Source organism: Anolis sagrei, chromosome 4 (assembly GCF_037176765.1).
Source record: "Anolis sagrei isolate rAnoSag1 chromosome 4, rAnoSag1.mat, whole genome shotgun sequence".
Classification (NCBI taxonomy): Eukaryota; Metazoa; Chordata; class Lepidosauria; order Squamata; family Dactyloidae; genus Anolis; species Anolis sagrei.
In genome coordinates, this window is record NC_090024.1 from 206,682,478 (window position 1) to 206,702,550 (window position 20,073).

At 38.3% G+C, this 20,073-nt stretch overlaps 1 protein-coding gene across 1 annotated transcript; it reads right to left on the minus strand.

Moving 5' to 3' along the window:
- Positions 1–771: 771 nt before the first annotated feature.
- On the minus strand, positions 772–18,451 carry FAM83C (family with sequence similarity 83 member C). Its single transcript, XM_060772429.2, has 4 exons — positions 17,466–18,451; positions 11,849–12,016; positions 8,901–9,025; positions 772–4,177 (listed from the first exon to the last, which is right to left on the minus strand). The coding sequence occupies exons 1-4, from the start codon at positions 18,012–18,014 to the stop codon at positions 3,343–3,345; spliced, it is 1,677 nt and encodes a 558-aa protein (XP_060628412.2). The 5' UTR covers positions 18,015–18,451; the 3' UTR covers positions 772–3,342.
- Positions 18,452–20,073: the final 1,622 nt, after the last annotated feature.

The window sequence follows — 20,073 nt, forward strand, 5'->3', positions numbered from 1 at the left end:
TTTATTTTATTTTAATTTTTTGCTGTATTGTATTTTTGGGCTTGGCCTCGTGTTAGCTGCCCCAAGTCCCCTTTGGGCAGATGGTGGCGGGGTATAAATGAAGATGATGATGATGATGATGATTATTATTATTATTAGTAGTAGTAGTAGTATGAATACCATTAAGAGAATACTCCTTGTGCACCTGTGTAGTTGCTGAAGCCTGTTGAAGCTGTGTAAATTCCTCAGATGAAAATATATTATATCCTGTGTAAATTGCCTTCATTATATCATTAAGAGATTTATGACTATATAGATTGAGTATTCCTTATCCTGCATATCAAAATCCAAAGTATTCCAGACTCATCCACATGGGTGGCTGAGATAATGACATATTTGTTTTTATATATCTTCATGTACACAAAATGTGTTTCATGTATTATTAAAATATTGTGTACAAGATTACCTTTAGGCTATAAGATGGATATGAAACATAAATTGTTTTGTGTTTAGACTTGGGTGTCATCTGCAAGATATGTGATTATGTACTTTATTCAATTACAGATATTCCAAAATCTAAACAAAAATGAAAATCCAAAACACTTCTGTCACGATATTAATGAATAGTCAGTCAATACAAGGGACAGAATCCTGTACAAGTTAAAGCCTTTATGAAATGATTTTATAATGCCTTATCAGGCACAAGCAAATTAAGGAAGAACTTGATGATAATTTATTTATTATTTATTTGCTTTTCTTTTATACCGCATATATCAGCCTTACGGCAATGATAAAGTTTATGATGGATTAGAAGCTATGATAAATGGTTTAAAAGAACAATGTTCTTACATGGATGCAGATAGTTCAATTCCCATGAAAATCCTTACAAAATGAATGATACCTTATATACAATGTAATTTGTTACCCCGTAAAAGGCATGTATATGCTTAGATATCTACGAGCAATTACCATAAGTAGCTTAATAGTGCCAAAAGAGACTGCTCATTTCCCAGGATGATTTCCATACTTTAAAATAGTCCAGTGGATTGCTGATGATAACCTGGCCTGCTTCATTTAACTATCCTTGTGTTGGGTACTAGAAGTTGATATAAGTTACCCCAGACAGAATCCATATTATCTGAGCAGTGGCAAAGGTCCTAAATCCCTCTGTTTAAGGCTGGATCTACACTTCTATATAATCCTGTTTCTGAATCCAGATTATATGAGTATATACTGCTATATAATCCAATTCAAAGCAGAAAACCTGGATTCAGAAATTGGATTATATAGCAGTGTAGATGGGACTTAAGAGATAGGGGTAGGGAAACTATGCCCATTTCAGTGCCCAGAGTGTCCCTCCACTACTGCACCAGGAACATTTTCAGGAGTGTTCCCCAAAGTAGCAAATTTATTGCCTTTCCTATATTTAAGAGAAAATATGTTTCAGTTTCTTCTTCTCTTCAGTTTTCCAGATCTCATTCTTCTCACTCTGTCCTTCCCTTCATAAACCTTGAGTAATGTATGCATCAATGTGTTGTCAAAGGCTTTCGTGATTGGAATCACTGGGTTGCTGTGAGTTTTCTGGGCTGTATGGACCATAACGAAGGCTGAGCAAAGGAAGATAGACGCTTTTGAACTGTGGTGTTGGAGGAAAATTCTGAGAGTGCCTTGGACCACTAGAAGATCAAACCAGTCCATACTCCAGGAAATAATGTCCAACTGCTCACTGGAGGAAGGATATTAGAGGCAAAGATGAAGTACTTTGGCCACATCATGAGAAGACGGGAAAGCCTGGAGAAGGTAATGTTGCTGGGGAAAATGGAAGAAAAGAAGAGGGGCAGACCAAGAGCAAGATGGATGGATGTTATCCTTGAAGTGACTGGCTTGACCTTGAAGGAGCTGGGGGTGGTGACAACCAACAGGGAGCTCTGGCATGGGGTGGTCCATGAAGTTATGAAGAGTCGGAAGCAACTGAATGAATTGCTTCTGGAACATGGCCATACAGCCCAGAAAACTCACAGCAACCCAATGTATGCATCCATTTGCCTCACTGTGAAGATTGCCAGATTACTGGTAGCAGTCTGTTTCCTTGTTTGGCGTCACTAATACCCTGTCCAACATCCTTTCTCTCCTTCTTTCTCTGTCATACAATTATAGAATTGGAAGAGAACATTAAAATGAGTGATTTTTCCAAAAGATTCCCACAGCAAGCCCAGAAATTCTTGGCTATACTAGCTCAACATATTCTAAAAACCAGACAGACAAAACACATCCAATTTCAATTATGAGAAATAGTAAGCGTTAGTGATAACAACCTGTTCCTCCCTACTAAGTAACAGCATAAGGTAGTCAAAGCTAAACATATTTAAGTTTAGCTGATTTTAGATAATGAAGCAATTAACTTCCCTTGGAAATAAAAGAGACTTTGGCTGGACTGTGCCTTAATTCCTTTTCAGTGACTCATGTACAAGGAACTATCCTGGGGTTGTGGGCACCCATTATGAAAATCTGATTGACCACTGATATGAGATTGTGTTCCTGTAATTTAAAAAAAAATCAGAAGTCAGACAGAATGCAAACCTAATTCAGGTTACACAAGTGATGTTCAGGACATTTCCAGTCATTTATACCCACCCTTTGGTATGTCTTCTTACATAGTTAATATCAGTCTTCAGTACTCAGAGATCTTTATTATAATTGCATTGTACAACTAACATTATTTATTAAACAGAATGACAAAAGTCAATTACTAGGAAACAGGAAGCACCATTTTTGTATTATGGTGAGATTTCCACTTCTGATAAAGAGTTGTACCAAAACCAGTGTACTATTTTTAAGTGAGTGATTTCTTCCGCTCATATTTATTTACTGGTTTATAGCATTTTCAATTATATCCTTTCTCCAAATTGTTCAGGATTATATAGATGCCCCACCCTGCAATTTACTTTCATTGGCATTGACCAGAAAGATAACATCTTTTCCAAGGTCATCCAATGAGTTTATTGACCACAATCCATCACTCAAACCACCATTAATTAGTAATCTAGTTATCTGAGAACCAGTAAATAAATATGTCCAGAAGGAAGACATCTCAGATTGTTCCTATTTCCAGCTTTCAAGGTATTTTATCTTTCAGATTAATTCTAGAATTATGGAGTACCAGAGTTCCTTTAGCTCTCATATATCATATATGACAATTTTTCTAAACTTCTTACAAAGACATCTCAGTATTTTAGAAATGTTTTTGACACCTATATCAATTAATAATAAACAGATATCAAGCTTCTATATTTTGGAATTAATTTTTACAAATGCATGGCACGTTTGGCTATGATAAACATTTTGCTAATACCACATCACAGATTACATCTCAAATCGACTGTGAACTTGTTTTGCTTTTGATTTGTTATAATTGGTAATCATATCCAATTTACTGTGACCAAGAGTCATCCTTTTTTCATCTCTGTGTATGTTGCTCTTGTTTTCTCTTGCTGCATCATCAGAGACACCAGAAGAAGAAGGAACTGAGACTTTCAGGCCACTATTCAATGATTTAGTTGGGTTGTAAATGAGATCTAGTTTGCTGAATCCATGAGTTGCTGTTTTTTCATTATTCTGTATTTTGCTTACATTGTCCTTTGGTTGAGGGTTATATGGGAATGCCCTGTTGCTGGCTGTTCCAATATTCTCAGGCCGAAACTGCAAATCGTGCCCATTTCTTGTATTGTCGCCTAGTATTGGCGATGATGCTGATAGAAAATTTGTTTTAAGTCTTGGCAAATTAGAGATTTCATTGAATTGATACTTTAATTTAGCTGCAGCACTGCAGCTAGAATCTGATAGCTCCCTAGGCTGATATTTCGAGTTACTAATCCCTAGTAAGCCTGAAATGTCCTTGGACGTTGCCTGGTTTAAATATGGCGATTTCTTTATGCTGGCTATGCTGTAATTGGAGAGGCTGCTGGAGGGGCTTGAGGTTTCACTTTCATTTTGGTGAAACCCTTTTAAAACTGGCTCATAGTTCTTCAAGGTTCTGTGAGAAGACAATATGGACCTTTCAGCAACGGGGATATTGAGTTGATTCACAGATCTGGATTCCGCATATAAGCATCGAAACTCTCTGTCAAAACATTCGACAACTTTTCCTCTGAAGTGTATTACCAAGCCAGTATGGACCTGGCTGCACAGCCATGTAAAACTGAAAGAGAAAATATCCAGAAACATCATTAACTACCAATATTGTTACTCAAATTTCAAATATTACTTGCTTTAAGAAAACATGGAAGTTGGTTGGACAGAAATAGTAATTTATACCATGGGTACTGTTTCAGCGTTAGGCTGTTGAACCGTGGAACAATTTGAAGATCATTATCTCAAGATGGGTTCATGTGCTTGATGTCCATTAGGCAATACTAAAACTATTACTTGACTATGCAAACAAACTGGTAAAGTTATTATAGTCTGTGGTTTCCAAGCATCTATACAACAAAAATGAGGAACAACCTGAAAGGTAGCAATTATAAATTCCAGTAATTGGACACAGACTCAAGTGTGAACAGCTAGGCTGGTGGAAGTGGACTTTTCTATTACCCGTTTATCCTCATTGCAGTTCCTATGGCTCTCTGAAAAACCTACAGTGTTGGGGGACCCTGTTGAATAAGATGAACTATAGCATGAGGAAAGGAGGGGGGATCACTGTAAATCAGATACAGTGGTACACCAGAGTCTCAATTATCCAACCTTCACTCATCCAATGTTCTGTATTATCCAGTGCAGTCTACCTTCTGCCCAGATCCACAGCTCTTTCAATACATTGAAATGTTTTGTTGCTAAATTCGTAAATACAGTAATTACTACATAACATTACTCTATTGAAATGCTTTTTCTGTCATTTTGTTGTAATTTGTTGACTAATGGAGTACTTGCAGGGTTTGGTCCTGGGCCCAGTACTGTTCTACATCTTTATTAATGTCTTGGATAAAGGTTTAGAGGGCATGCTTATCAAGTTTGCAGATGACACCAAATTAGGAGGGATAGCTAATAATCCAGAGGACAGGATCAGAATTAAAATGACCTTAACGGATTAGAGAGCTGGGCCAAAACTAACAAAATGAATTTCAACAAGGACAAATTTAAGATATTACACTTAGGCAGAAAAAAATGAAATGCAAAGATAAAGGATGGGTGAAGCCTGGCTCAACAACAGCCCATGTGAGAAAGATCTCGGAGTCTTTGTGGACAAGTTGAACATGAGCCAACAGTGTGATGAAGCAGCTAAAAAAGCCAATGGGATTTTGGGCTGCATCAAAAGCAGTATAGTGTCTAGATCAAGGGAGGTCGTAGTGCCTTTCTATTCTGCTTTGGTCAGACCTCACCCGGAATAAAACTGTGTCCAGTTCTGGGCACCACAGTTAAAATGAGATATTGACAAGCTGGAAGGTGTCCAGAGGAGGGCAACTAAAATGATCAAAGGTCTAGGGCACTATGAGGAGAAACGTAAAGAGCTGGGTATTTTTAGCTTGCAGAAGATAAAGTTAAGAGGAGATATGATAACCATGTATAAATATGTGAAAGGATGTCATAAGGAAGAGGGAGCATGCTTGCTTTCTGCTGCCCTGGAAACTAGTACCTGGAACCAGGACCGTAGCCAGGATTTTGATTCGGGGGGAGCTGAATTTGATTCGGGGGGGGGGGGGCTGAGCCTGAGTGAAAGAGCGTCTACCCTAGCAAACCTTTTGTATTGTTACCCCAATACCCCCATGCATATGGGATATATTGAGCATGGTGATCAGATCATGATATGAATAAACATAATGTACCAGTAAGGCCTTCTCACGGACCATCATGAGAATTTCGGGGGGGGGGGGGCTGAATTCCCTCAAGCCCCTCCCCCCTCCCTTGGCTACATGCCTGCCCGGAACAATAGGTTCAAATTACCGGAAAGGAGATTCCATCTAAAAATTAGGAAAAACTTCCTGACTGTTAGAGCTGTTCAGCAGTGGAACTCATTGCCTTGGGGTGTGGTGGAAGCTCCTTCATTGGAAGCTTTTAAACAGAGGCTGGATGGCCATATGTCAAGGTTACTTTGATTGTGCTTTTCCTGCATGGCAGGGGGTTGGACTAGATGGCCCATGTGGTCTCTTCTAACTCTAGGGTCTTATGATTCTATTATTTTCTACCTTGTTGTTAGAACTGGTTTAGGGGCAAAAAATCCTCTTTTGCACTCTTCATAGATCAAACAGCGTTCTTATGTCAAAATGTCACTCTAGGCTGAGCGAGGATTTGTAAGATGAAATATACTTATGTTGGGACATTCTTATGTAGAAGTTCTACTATAGTAGCTCCTTCAGTGAGTGTATCAGAGCCCCTGGTGGTGCAATGGGTTAAACCCTTGTGCTGGCAGGACTGAAGACCGACAGGTCGTAGGTTCAAATCCGAAGAGAGCGTGGATGAGCTCCCTTTGTCATCTCCAGCTCCCCATACGGGGACATGAGAGAAGCCTCTCACAATGATGGTAAAACATCAAAACATCCAGGTGCCTCCTGGGCAATGTCCTTGCAGACGGCCAGTTCTCTTACACCAGAAGTGATTTGCAGTTTCTCAAGTTGCTCCTGACACATACACACACACACAAAAGTGAGTGTATCAATTCTATTCATGGAAGGAAGATCATGAATCCAAAATGATGGGCAAAAATTAAAGAATCACTTAGTCCCAATGACACCAGGATTCCTGGATTTATCCTCCTTGGTGTTCCAGTTTGACCTTCTAAATCTATTCCGATAGTTCTTCAGGAAGCATTGTAAAGAAAGGCCACTGAAATAAGGATAGTCCTACTACTTGACTTGGCAACTCTTAGGCAGTAGATTTTTACAGAGATTGACTGTAGCCGCAAATAGGAAGAGTGTTTGCACTTTGTCAATTCTAGCTTGAAGCATTGCTCAGGGGTCAAGGTAAAAACCCTCTGTATGCTGTAGGACTTGAATAACCTCTTATGAAAGTTTAGCCCTTCAACATGTTTTCAAGAACTAGGAACTAGCAGGAAAAGTAACTGAAAGCCTCTGACCTTTTATAAAGATCTTCCTTCTTAAGATAACCAAAACTATGCTTTCAGAGTTTAACAGTTCACCATCAAGCACAGCGGCCAATATGACTAGACAAGTTGATTTTCATCATTGTTGACTCTCAAGATAGTCAATATTATAATCCTTCCTGTTCACAGTTATGCAGAAAAGAGGCCCCATCTTGGTATCAGGTGACTCTTAACTGTGGGAAGATTTCATAAGTTTGGCAGATTGCTCATTAAATCAAACAGAAGGACAAGAAGAAAGCTATTGCTAAAGCTTTTCTGATATGCCAAATGCTGACGAGTCAGGGGTAGATTGGGTGATTAGAGGAATTATCAGTCAAGCAAAAACAAGATGGTTATTGTTGAGGGTTTTTTTTAGTAAAACTATTTCCTCATAAAAACTAAGCCAAAGGAATGGCATGCAGACAGAAAGTGAGATATGAAAGCTATACTTTGGGTTTGTGTGTGCCTTCAGGTCACCTGCCAATTTATGTCAGCCATGTGAACTTTTTGAAGTTTTCTTAGGCAAGAAATACAAAAGGTGATTTTGCGTTTCCTTCTGCTGAAATACAGCCTTGGCTGTTGTTATTCCTTAGTGGTCTCCCACCAGGACTGACCCTGCTTAGCTTCCAAGATAGGGATGGGGGGAATCTGGTAACTTGAAATAAAGATAAAATAACTTCAAAAAGGCGTTTTCTTTTCATGGCAGGAGCAACTTGAGTAACTGCAAGTCGTTTCTGGTGTGAGAGAATTGGCCATGTTCAAGGAAATTGCCCAGGGGATTCCCAGATGTTTTACCATCCTGTGGGAGACTTCTCTCATGTCCCCACATCAAAAGCTGGAACTGACAGACAGGAGCTCACCCCGCTCTCCAGATTTGAACCTCCAACCTTTCAGTCAACAGTTGTGCTGGCACAAGGGTTTAACCCACTGAGCCAATCCAGTTCAAAGGAATTGAAGTTATATAAATTGATTAATTGATTGATTATATAAATTAATAAATTGCACCAGTTATTACTACAATAACTCCCAGAATTCTATGAGTCCAAATTCTTCCAAATTCTGCCATGTTCCATGTGTATACCTGTGTATTTGAAAATATATTTGAAGATATGGGTCAATCACAAAACTTGTGAAGATAAAAAGGAAGTACTATTTATTAGGCCTGGGCGGTTTCGTTTCGTTAATTCGTAATTCGTTAATAATTCGTTAATTTTTCCAATTACAAAACGATATCGAACCATTCTGGAGCAATTATTAAAAAAAACGAATTTTTAAACACGTTTTGTAAATGCTTCGTATTTCGTTATTGTATTCGTTTCGTTATTGTTCTGAGGTCGTTTCGTTATTATTTCCGCATCTGGGCCAGTTTTATGGTTTAATTAGTGAAAAAAATTTATAATATCACACCAACAGTCAAGAACAGAGGGAGAGGGAAGCTTCAGAAGTTTTTGGAAGTTTTTTAGCGTATTTCGCGGTCGCGTCCGCCATTAACGAATCGATTCGTTATTGTTTCGGAAATCGATTCGTTAATTTTTTACCATTTACGAAATTTCATAAATATCAAACTTTTTAAAAGGAAAATTTTGTAATTATTTTAAATATAGAAACAAAAAAAAACCCCCAAATGCAAATCGATTTTAGAAACAAATTTTTGCGTTGTTACCCAGGCCTACTATTTATATAATCGTTAGCTCACCAGTAGTAGGACAGAACAAAATAAAATACCTCCAATGACAGAGAATATGTTATACAAATGCACAGATTCCAAAACAACACTATTGCTGTCCTCTCCAAAAAGTATTCTTAGCATGCAAGAACATCCTTAGACCCATTGTTCATGACTTCTCACCTGTAACTTCCTGCAAGGACTTGTTCACAGTCTATTAGCACAAATTTCTCAAGTGCTTGCCCTGTGAGCTTCTTGCCAGCTTTACTGTAATACGTGTCTCCACTCACACAGCGTATCCGCATGTTCTGAAATGAAAAGCAGAAGTCATGGAGATAGAAATTGCCAAGACAGATGGACTTTTCTGGAATGATGTTATGTATGTACATAATAATACATACACAACATGAAACTTGCAACTAGTTGTTGCAGTATGTGTCTCAATAAGTATTTTAATGAATCTTTAGCAAAAGTTTACATAAAACCCAGAATCATCAAGGTTTGCAGTGCTTTTTTGTACATCTCTATTACTTGCTCACAAGGTATATACTGTATAATAGACTGGGCCGGGCTTTAGCACAGCAGGTTAAACCACCAGCTGTAGAAAATCTTGCTGATCAAACTCAAACCTGAGTCGCGGTGAGCTCCTGCCATCAGCCCAGCTTCTATTAATCTAGCAGATCGAAAACAGCAATATGAGTAGATAAATAGGTACAGCTTTAAGTGGGGAGGTATTAAAAAGCGTACAATAATTGCTGGAGGTGTGGGAAAAGGAACTGTTTTGCTTTATGGGATGGGGAATGTTCTGGAAATACTACATGACTATAAAATACTGAAAATAATTTCTAGGACTCGGACCATTTTATGGATTACTATTTGTTATTTGAATATTGGAAAGTTATGGCATCTCAAGAAGACTTGAGATGATCATAGTGAATTTATTAACAACAGCTACAAGTTAGAATGCAGTATTTCCAAAGAAGTAATAAATAAAAATCTCCCAGTATAACAGAGTACTACTTTTTAGAAGAGCGTGGACTCTTGTCTTTGGATTTCCAACATGCTAAATGTTAAGGAGGATAGTCAATGTGTTCATTAAAAATGGAAACAGAATATTGGATCAAGTGAACTAAGAATGATTCATCAGGGCAATAGTCCACACCCTTATTTATAGAAGACAAAATTAGGCATGACAGCAATAGGCCTATTGTGTATGTTTTGTGCGTGTTTTTTAAAAAACAAATGTACTGTTAAGGAGCTAAATCACAATGGAATATATCATTGGATGCTCTACTTCTCAGTTGTGTTCTACTAGAAGCTCAGAAATGAGCCTGTCTGGCCAAAAAATACTTGTGAGGTGATAGTGGTTCTCTAGCTCTGGCCAAGCACCACCATCCACATGACAACTCTGATTTAAACAAGTGGTTCCCAACCTTTTTTTGACCAGGGACCACTTTGACCAGAGACCACTTTGAAGAGGAACCACTTGACCAGGGATCATTTGACCAGGGACCATTTTGATCAGGAACCACTCTCCAAGATTAGTATCAAAAGGGTTACAAATCAGTTTTTGGTCAACTTTAGATTTGGTTTGGTTATTTGGCATGATGTTTCAGAAAATTGCATTGGACAGACCACATCAGCTCTAGTTCCTGATATGGAACATATGCCATCGGGTAGTCGCCATCTGCTCGCCCACAGAAAACCATATTTAATAATCTAGGGCTGATGTGGTAGTAGTAATCTTTCGTGGGTAAGAGGGTTTTGCGAGACCAGTCATTCTTGTTGCTGTGTGGTTTCAAGGCAACGATGTAGAAATTGTGAGACTGCAGATCATATTTTCGTTCTTGCAGACCCCTGGTGGTCCATGGACCACAGGTTGGGAACCACTGATAAACAAATTCGCCTAGCACCATTACATTCAGTATTGCCTAAAGTGGATGAAGAAAACCATACAGAGATCTTCATTGCCCCTTTGACTCTCATACTATTTTCTTTTTTTTGGCAGGGACAGCCATTTTATAATGTAGCCAGGTGTTTGGTGGATAAGCCAGTCTCCTATTGAAGGGAGTTATGTGGCTGGCTACTTTTATTCTGCTTTTAATTGTCTTTTAAGTTATGGTTGTAATAACTGTAATATGTTTGAGAGCGGTTGCTCCTTTTCACTTCACTTTATATGAATACACTGAACTATGTACTGAATATCATATACCTTGCATATTATTTTTTCCTGACATAGATTATTTTGTGTATTTTGACATCCTACAAGTATTCTGGGATAGCGTATAGTTTTAAGTTATGGTCTCATTTTGTTTTTAATTCCTGTTTTCTTCTTCTTATCCACTTGGCAGAAAGACACACCATTAAAAATGCAATGTTGTTCATTAAATGAATGACATAGATGCCACCTACGACATACAGCTTTCACATTACAGCCAGCCCTCCACATTTACAGGAGCCCGGTGAACGTGGGAAAATCTGATTTAAAAATGCTTTTCACTTGGAAGAATGCCTCTCTAGGAATTACTAGGTCCTCCAGCACTTGACGCTAGCCACAGAATGATACTAGAGGACTTGAAAATGCCTAGACTTAATATCTTAATCAAATCTGTGAATAATCAAATCTGCAAAAGTCAGAAACTCAAACGTGAAGGGCCAACTGTGGTTAAACAAAGTATTCTTCAGCAGAGGCAGTTCACATTGTAAAGTATTTGTTATTAAGGTAGCATACCATAACTTGTAATTTTATATGCATTCATAATGGGAATATTGTTCCATACTTTCCCTTCTCCGAGTTCTATGTATGCAAATGGCAAAAGACAGACAAAATGAAACACGTGACATTTCCCCTGTCAATCCACCACTGTCCAAAAGGTCCTCTTTTATTTATGCCTGTCATCTGAATATCTATTCAGCATTGAATTCCTTTACAAAGGAAACAGCGGGCTGTGATGATATATCAATGTGATTACTGATATTATGCATACCAGTTTAAATGGCAAGCATCACCCTGCTATTCCATCCATTAATCTGTCAGCCATGGAATTAGAAGCTTGATGAATACCAGTTGTGTGTGTGTGTTGGTGGGGGGGGGGGGGAGAGAGAAGGGCATTAATGATAAAGAAACCTACTGGAAAGTCGTCCATTGTGAGATCCATTTTAGTGCACATTTCAGCAAAGTATTTCAAGTTTTTTTCATCAAGGATCAGGTAAACAGGCACGTGCCTCTTGCTTGACGCTTCCATTAGATCACTGAGTATTTCCATATCTGTGAAGAGATCCATCACAATTGCAATCACCTATGCAGATAGGAGGAAAGGATTAGAAATGTTTTAGAAAGACAAATACTAGTCTTGTGTTTTTAGAATATAATTCCTCAAACATATGAATGAACAATAAAGAATCAACATATCAGGCTGCATCCCTATTTGCCTTTCCTTACTAAACCCATTGAGCACAGCTGAGTATAAATCTTAGCAAAATGCATTCATTTGTCTTTTCAGTTTCCTTAGATAAAGTGGAAAGGGTAGAATAATGGTAGAGGGAACATTGATAATTTAAGACATGCAGATGACACTATATTACTAGTAGAAATAGCAAAAACATGGAACTGTTGAGGAAATGCAAAAGAGAAAGCATCTATACAATAAAAATTAGGAACAACCTCAATGTAATGAGGAACATTAAGGAAATGAAACCACAATCAGAGATTATTTATTATTGTTTTGTGTCTCCAAGTCATTTCTGATTTATTGCACTCTATTACAGGGTTGTCTGGGCAAGATGTGTTGTTTGAAGGGAGTGCCTTTGCTCTGAGGCTAAGAGAGTGTGGCTTGTCCAGGATCACCCACTAAGTTTCTATGTCCAAGGGCTTCTAACCTGAGTCTCCCAAAGTCCTGGTTCAACACTCAAGCTAGTAGACAATGCAGGTTTTCACATAGAGTATTTACATAACTTTAAATTGGGAGATTGAGACATTGCAATACGCTTCGGGTCCAACCTGTCTTCTAAACACCATCTCCTTCTATTAACTGGTGTGGGCATTAAGATCTGCTGAGAAGGCCTTTCTCTCAGTCCCACCACCATTTCAAGTATAGTTGGTGGGGACAAGAGAGAGGGCCTTCTCGGTGGTGGCATCCCAGTTCAGGAATACCCTTCCTAAAGAAATTAGATTAGCCCCCTCTCTTCAGGCCTTCCGGGTGAGTCTAAAAACATGGCTCTTCAGACAGGCCTTTGATTCTTAGTAATCCATGGTCAACGTGATGAATCGATTGTACTGCCCCACACCTTGATTGTTACAACAGATAGCCCGCTTACTTGCAGGTTCTACTGTGTTTTAGAAATTTTAAACACATACTTCTATAATTTTATCAGTGGGATTTTTATGCACTGTTTATTGTATTTGTCATTATATGTATACTTGTGTATTGTTGTCTGTATGTGGCATTTGGAGTGCTTCTATGAGCTTCCCCAAGTCCCTTTGGGGTACAAATAAAGATTATTATTATTATTATTAAATATTTTCTATATACGAGCCTAGTCATAATGGAGACTTATCAAAAATTCCAAAAGAGGGTTAATATTTGGAATAACAGCTGTGAAGGAACCAGAAAAAATCTTCAAGTGTAAGGATTGAACATGAAGTCAGGATTGTGCTGTAATAGTTCTGTTTTCTCTGTGGTTGTGAAAACTGGACAGTAAGGAAAACTGATGGTTTGGGTGCTGGAAGAAAGTGCAACGGATATGATAGATTGCTAAAAAGAAAAATTAGCTGATTTTAGAGCAAATTAAGTCTGAAGTCTCCCTCGAAAATAAATGACCAAACTGAGGTCATATTTTGGAGACATCATGAGAGAATAATGATGGGTAAGATGAAGGGCAGCAATCAAAGAGGAAGACTTCATTACAGGTGTATTGTTGAAGGCTTTCATGGCTGGAATTACGAGGTTGTAGGTTTTTCAGGCTGTATGGCTATGTTCTAGAAGCATTCTCTCCTGACGTTTCGCCTGCATCACAACCTCTAAGGATGCCTGCCATAGATGCAGGCGAAACGTCAGGAGAGAATGCTTCTAGAACATGGTTATTGTAGCCCGGAAAACCTACAATAACCCATACATTACAGGCGGATGGACGGACAGCCATGGAGTTTTCAAGAGATAAGCAGGGCTGTTCATAACAGGGTGTCTTGGAGACCATGCATTCATAGGGTTGCCATATGCCAATGCTGATTTTATGGCAATAAGCCAGCAAAAATACTTCCAAAGAAAGTGATTCATTTTTTTTTATTTTTGCATAAGACTCACATCTCTTCCTGCTTTCTAGATTGTTTCCATGTTGATTCTCTTCTCTGGAAATGCTATTTTGTATTCACATGTATCTTAGGAACCTTCCCCGATGGATCTGTATCCCATAAAATACTTTGTTTATGTGTATACTCATATAATGTATGTGTATTAAGATCCATCAGTCAGTCAGGGCTCTCCTGTCACTGATGCTCTAGCTGTGTCAATGTTTGCCATGTAATCATAACCTTTGACATTTGCAGTTGCACAGAAAGGTTGATTTTATAATATGTGTCTTTCTCATCCAAGTGCTATAGTGATGAGTCTATATACTATTACTTCTATATCCTCTATTTAATTCTTAGGCATACAGGAAGACCGTGACAAATTCTGATCATGGTAATCCTGTTGTGTTCACTTCCTTGCTGATTTTGTAATGACAACATTCCAGCAAGCAACTCCGCTACTGATCTAAACCATAAATGACAACTACCTCTGTGTATTTGCACCAAATGAGTTTTCGCCTGAGGAGCCCTTGTCAGTTCTTCTGTTTCTGCTATGAACTAAGGTATGCCCAACCTACTCCTGCAGCAAATTTCGGATAGGCAAATTCTGAGCTGATTGAATTAACCTCACCTTTCAGACTTCAGACAAAAGCATGATATTTCTGAATGGTTCCTCCAAATATAACCCTGCCTACAAATAGAAAACCAATGAAGAGTATTGTGAAGATTCTTTCTCTCTCTATACAGGGAAGATATTATCAGGGTGGAGCAATGGAAAGTGCTTTCTTGCAGTCTGAAAATACATTTTTATTGTCTATTGTACTACAGCTGCACAAATGGACAAAATGTATATGGTCTTCCTAAAGAAAGGTAGATATAGACAGTTATTCCCGGTCTCTGGACATTTGAACAGAGAGAAATTGCTACTTTTGTCACAATGCCTAACCATTCAGGCATTTTTGACATTTGTTTTTTTTTTCTTATGTGTTCATAAGGCGTGTATTTGTGATATAGTGCAGGAATGAAAGAGGCCCTTATAGAGGGAAAAATTGTAGCAGGGAGGAGTTAAAAAACCATTCCTTCATTCATTCATTCATTCATTCATTCATTCATAGATTACCATTAAAGCTTTCTACCTTTTGGACTACTGAAAAGTGTTGAGGGAACGCCATTTACAGTAGAGAATCAATGTGTAGGGATGAATCAAGCCCTCCCATCTCCGTATTTACATTATGAGAAAAATGCTAGGTTTTCCTTATAATACATAATCACCACTTCAGAATGTATTCTTAGCAAAATCTATATTTTAAGATTTTGTTTTGGTTGTAGAATATCCTAGATTTATTTTATTTTATTTACTTTAATTTTTATTCCATCTTTTTCTTAATATAAGGACTCAAGGTGGCTTACGATAAACATAAAACAGTGCAAATTAGAACAATGTAAATTCATGACAATGCTCTAGAGCAGTGGTTCCCAAAATTGTTTTTGACCAGAAACCCTTTAACCAGGGACTACTTGACCAGGGACCACTTTGACCAGGGATCACTCTCCAACATTAATACAAAAGGATTACAAATCAGTTTTTGGTCAACTTTAGATTTGGTTTGGTTATTTGGGGTGTTGATTCAGAAAACTGCATTGGATAGACCACATCAGCTCTAGTTTCTAATACAGAGCATATGCCATCCAGTAGTCGTTCTGTTCACTTACAGAGAACCATGTTTAATTATCTAGAGTTGATGTAGCAGTAGTAATCTTTCGTCTTTCTTTAGTCAGCTTTTCCCTTCCAGACATCCCTGTTGTCTTGGCACTCTAAGAGAGTTTGCAAAACCCGTTGCTTTCATTGCCACATGGTTTTGAGACAACAGTGTAGTAATGGTGAGTCCGTGGACCACAGTCTCGTTCTTATGGACCACTGGTCCACAATTCTTCAGAAACAGTTAAATGGATCTACACTATATTGAAATCTATACACATTATGTCTAGAGAACAGTATTAATATTCAAATCTATTCATAGGTCTTTTACAATTCACCATTTATTAATCTTAATGCTATCCTAATACAAAAAGAATCTTTTTTGGATCCTTCTGATCTAACACAGAGATTAATATTTCAGACTGATTCTTAAGAAACGTTTTTGAAATTTTGATTGTGGGAGGAACATGCGAGGACAGGAATCAACAGGAATCTGAATACTAATCATATATCTTTCTCAAAGGAGCCATGTGGGTTGGTCCTTGTAGTGTAACATTTTCCACATATATTCCTCGACTGATTCCTGCCCACAGTCCTTTGTGGCAACGGTTAAGGCAGAGCTTTCCAAACTGTGTGTCATAATACATTAGTATGTCAGCCACATTGTGTAGGTGTGCCATGTAAATGTAATGAGAAATGACAAAAATCTTGGAAATGTATGTTATTATCTTACAAATCATATATCTTAAAAATATAAAGGAAAGTTTTTAATGATATTTGTTGTGTCCCCATACATTTCATTTATACAATTTATGTACAGCTCTGTATCTCTTGTAAGGGTTGGTTTCACCTCTGGTTTGCCAGTAAAATGGAATTACTGTTTTGCAAGATAATGCATGTGTAAAAAGTGTGTCATCAACATTAAATGTTTGGAGAACTCTAGGTTAAGAGATGGCCAAGCACAGGCTCTGGAGCTACAATGGGCCTTTGGCATCTGGTGCTCAGAGGGCATAATAATTATGATGGAATAAACATTTTCTCCATACCTGAATATTTTCCTAACTAAGATAGCAGATAAAGTTTACATTTTAATGACAATTCTCTAATTTGTCATATAATACTAGGACATGGACGAGCATATCTGTTGTGTGCTGTTATGAAGTCCACACACCTGACCCGCACTGCATTTATTGTAAATAATCAAATTAGTGGACAAAATGATTTGTGATGCCATCATTGGGCATCACAAATTCATTCTATTTCCAGACTCCTTAGAATGTCCCCAATAATACAGATTAGCCCAGACATGAGCAAACTTTGGCCCTCCAGGTGTTTTGGACTTCAACTGTTACGTCCAAAACACCTGGAGGGCCAAAGTTTGCGAATGCCTGGACTAGCCACTCAATGGCAGATTACAGTTTGAACAGGAATAGTGTCTTATCAGTCCATTTCAGGGTGCAGAGCCCCCCAGCATGGGTCAGAGGATGATGTCATTTCTGGTGTTATTTCAATTTGCTCCCTACAATCCTATATAATAAAAGCATGAAACTCATTCCTTCCTCCAGTTACAGCTCTTCCCAAATCAAAAGTCACATGAAATATGACAAATAAAGAGATAATATAATATAATATATCGACATTTGTTGTTGATTCCTATTTTCTATATTACTCTACAATACCCTAGAGAGAGATTCAATAAATGTTCACCCCCATTGGTTAGCCCTGGCTTCCCCTTTTATATAATATCAAATGGTCTACTTACTGACTTGGCTTTGCTTATTAGAGATCTCAGTATTTCCTTAACGTTATTTGCCTTGTCTCGTTGGAAATACAAGCTGACTTCTTGTTGATCGTATGCTGTGATGGGGACTGTCGCAGGCCATCCCAGCTCTAGATGTGGGGGATCAACATCAGACATCAATGGAAAATAGGTCCCAGATGTGACTCCGGAGAGAAGTGAAGCTCTGTCTGCGCTGTCCTCTCTAGTGAGCCCTGATTCACGACCTTTCATTGGAGACTCAGGGATGCTTTGGCTGTGTTGGCTCATGTAATCCATGTCCAGCATGGAAAGAAAGGGCAGCTCCTTCTCCTGAGCAATGGCTTGTAGGTAGCCAGCTTCTCCTTGTTCCAGAAAGGCATCCACAGCCAGTCGAGCAGTCTCACTGTGCTGCAACATGGAAGGGCTGATTTCCTTCTTCCAAGGCTTTTTGAGATCTTCTATTCGACTTTTCAGTTGCCCTGTACTCCCTTGGGAGTTCCCATAGCTTTTGTGAAGCCAGGTCATTGTTTCTGTTGTTGGGTAGCCAAACATTGTAAGATGGTATTCCTTCTTGTGCTTCCTCTTTGTGTAGAGATTCTTCAGTTTTCTTCTCTCAAGACGAATCTTCCTTTTCCCTCAGTAAAGATCCCTGGTAGCCAAACACCAGGAGCTCTTTCCTTCTTCCAAAATAAAGATCCCAAGTAGCCAGCCGTCCAGAGCTCTTTCCTTTGTCCTCAGACTAAGCATCCATTTATTCCATCTTCTGACAAACTTCTCCAGTTGCTCCAACGTATTTGCTGAAACAGAAATAATTCCTGAAAAGTCCAACTGAAGTTGTCTTTTTCATGGAAACGTCAAGAAGGATTGTACTATCTTCTTTACAGGAGCTGCTGCTTTTAACACACAGTTCCCCAAGCAATAATAATTGGTTATGTTCCCACCCTCGCTATCCCTAAACTAACTTCTCTCTTCCAAGCAAAGCCCTAGAACCTGTTCGGTCAGTTCTCATGTCTGGGGAGGAAATGGGACTGTTGAAACCTGTTCTGAGGTCCACGTGGATTTGCATGGTAATTACAAACCCACAAAACTGATAAAACAATGTAATAACACTGAACTAATCTGGAGATCGAAAGGACAACTAGCATTCCTGCAGACATTTTTAATTTTTTGTCAGGTATTTTTGAAATTAGTACATTTACAGTAGAGGTTTGTATATGTTTGCAACTCTGGGTAGTAGAGTGATTACTCAGATTTTGCAATGCACGTATTTTAAAATATATGATATATATTATTTATAAATTCATACAATTTATCTATGCATACAGTCATTTAATACATTTGTCTATAGTTAGAAATCTATCACTAATTCCATTGCTCTCTGATGCTTATTGCGTTGCTGCATATTCTATTTCTGCTAAGAAACAATGTGAAATAACATAAAGCTTAAAATATGGACCTTAGTTAAATTCCTAAATTGTGAGTAACAGAATTATATCAAATTCCTATCCTCAGGCATAATAAGTCTATAAAATTGTTCTAAAAGTATTATTTGTATATTTTGGAATGCTAAGAAGGGATTATGTGGTTGAGGTTCTGTGGCTGAGAAGGGATTTGAATCTGCTCTCTCTCATTCTATTCCAGTACTCAAACCACAGCACCATGTTGGCTCTCTGTGAGATTCAACTAATCCTTGTTGATAATTCAAAATCTATTGTTATTACGTTTTTATAAAAGTAATTGTATGATTCATAAGTAAAAACAAAAATCAGACCATTATAAAGAACTAACCCTTAACTGGTATTTTGTTTCTAACCTATGCATCATACAAGTATTTATTATTTATTTATTATTATTTACCCCGCCCTTCTCACCCCGAAGGGGTCTCAGAGCGGTTTACAGAACATACTTATGGCAAACATTCAATGCTGATTATACAATTAACAAGTACAAACACACAAAAAGAGCTAAGGGAAATAAACCCATTTTATTTCCAGTATCTTAGAGGCTGTGCTTGCCTCTGGCCACAGGGGGTGCTGTCGCTCCATCTTCCATGCTGAGGAACTTTCCTTTGATTGATGTCCTTTTAAGGGCACCTTTTTAATACCTCCCGCTAAAAGCGGTACCTATTTTACCTACTCGTATTTCTGCTTTCAATCTTCTAGGTGGACAGGTGAGCTGGGGATAACGGCGGGTGCTCACCCTGCCCGGGATCGAACTGCTGACCTTCCGACTGGTAGGATTTTAGCACCAAAACAGAGTGCTTTATCTAAGAACAACAGTCACCCAAATCATAGCTCTGCAATAATTCTCGTAGTCTGGCTTGGCTCAATTATCATTATTCTACCATTGTTTGCTTACTGGGTGTGACAGTACCACCCTGCCATTCATTATCTTGGAAACTAAAGGAAAATATAGCCATATAGGCGTAGGCTACAGAGTAATCTGTCTGTGAGGAGATGTAAAAATTCAGTTTATTATCTTATTTTATATTACTCTGCCAATCAGTGCAGATGATCTGCATGTTGCAATATTCTGTGTAGATATGCAGTAGTAGCAATCTTCATCTAATAAATTATCAGTCTGAAATCTAACATTGCATCCTCTGCTCCTT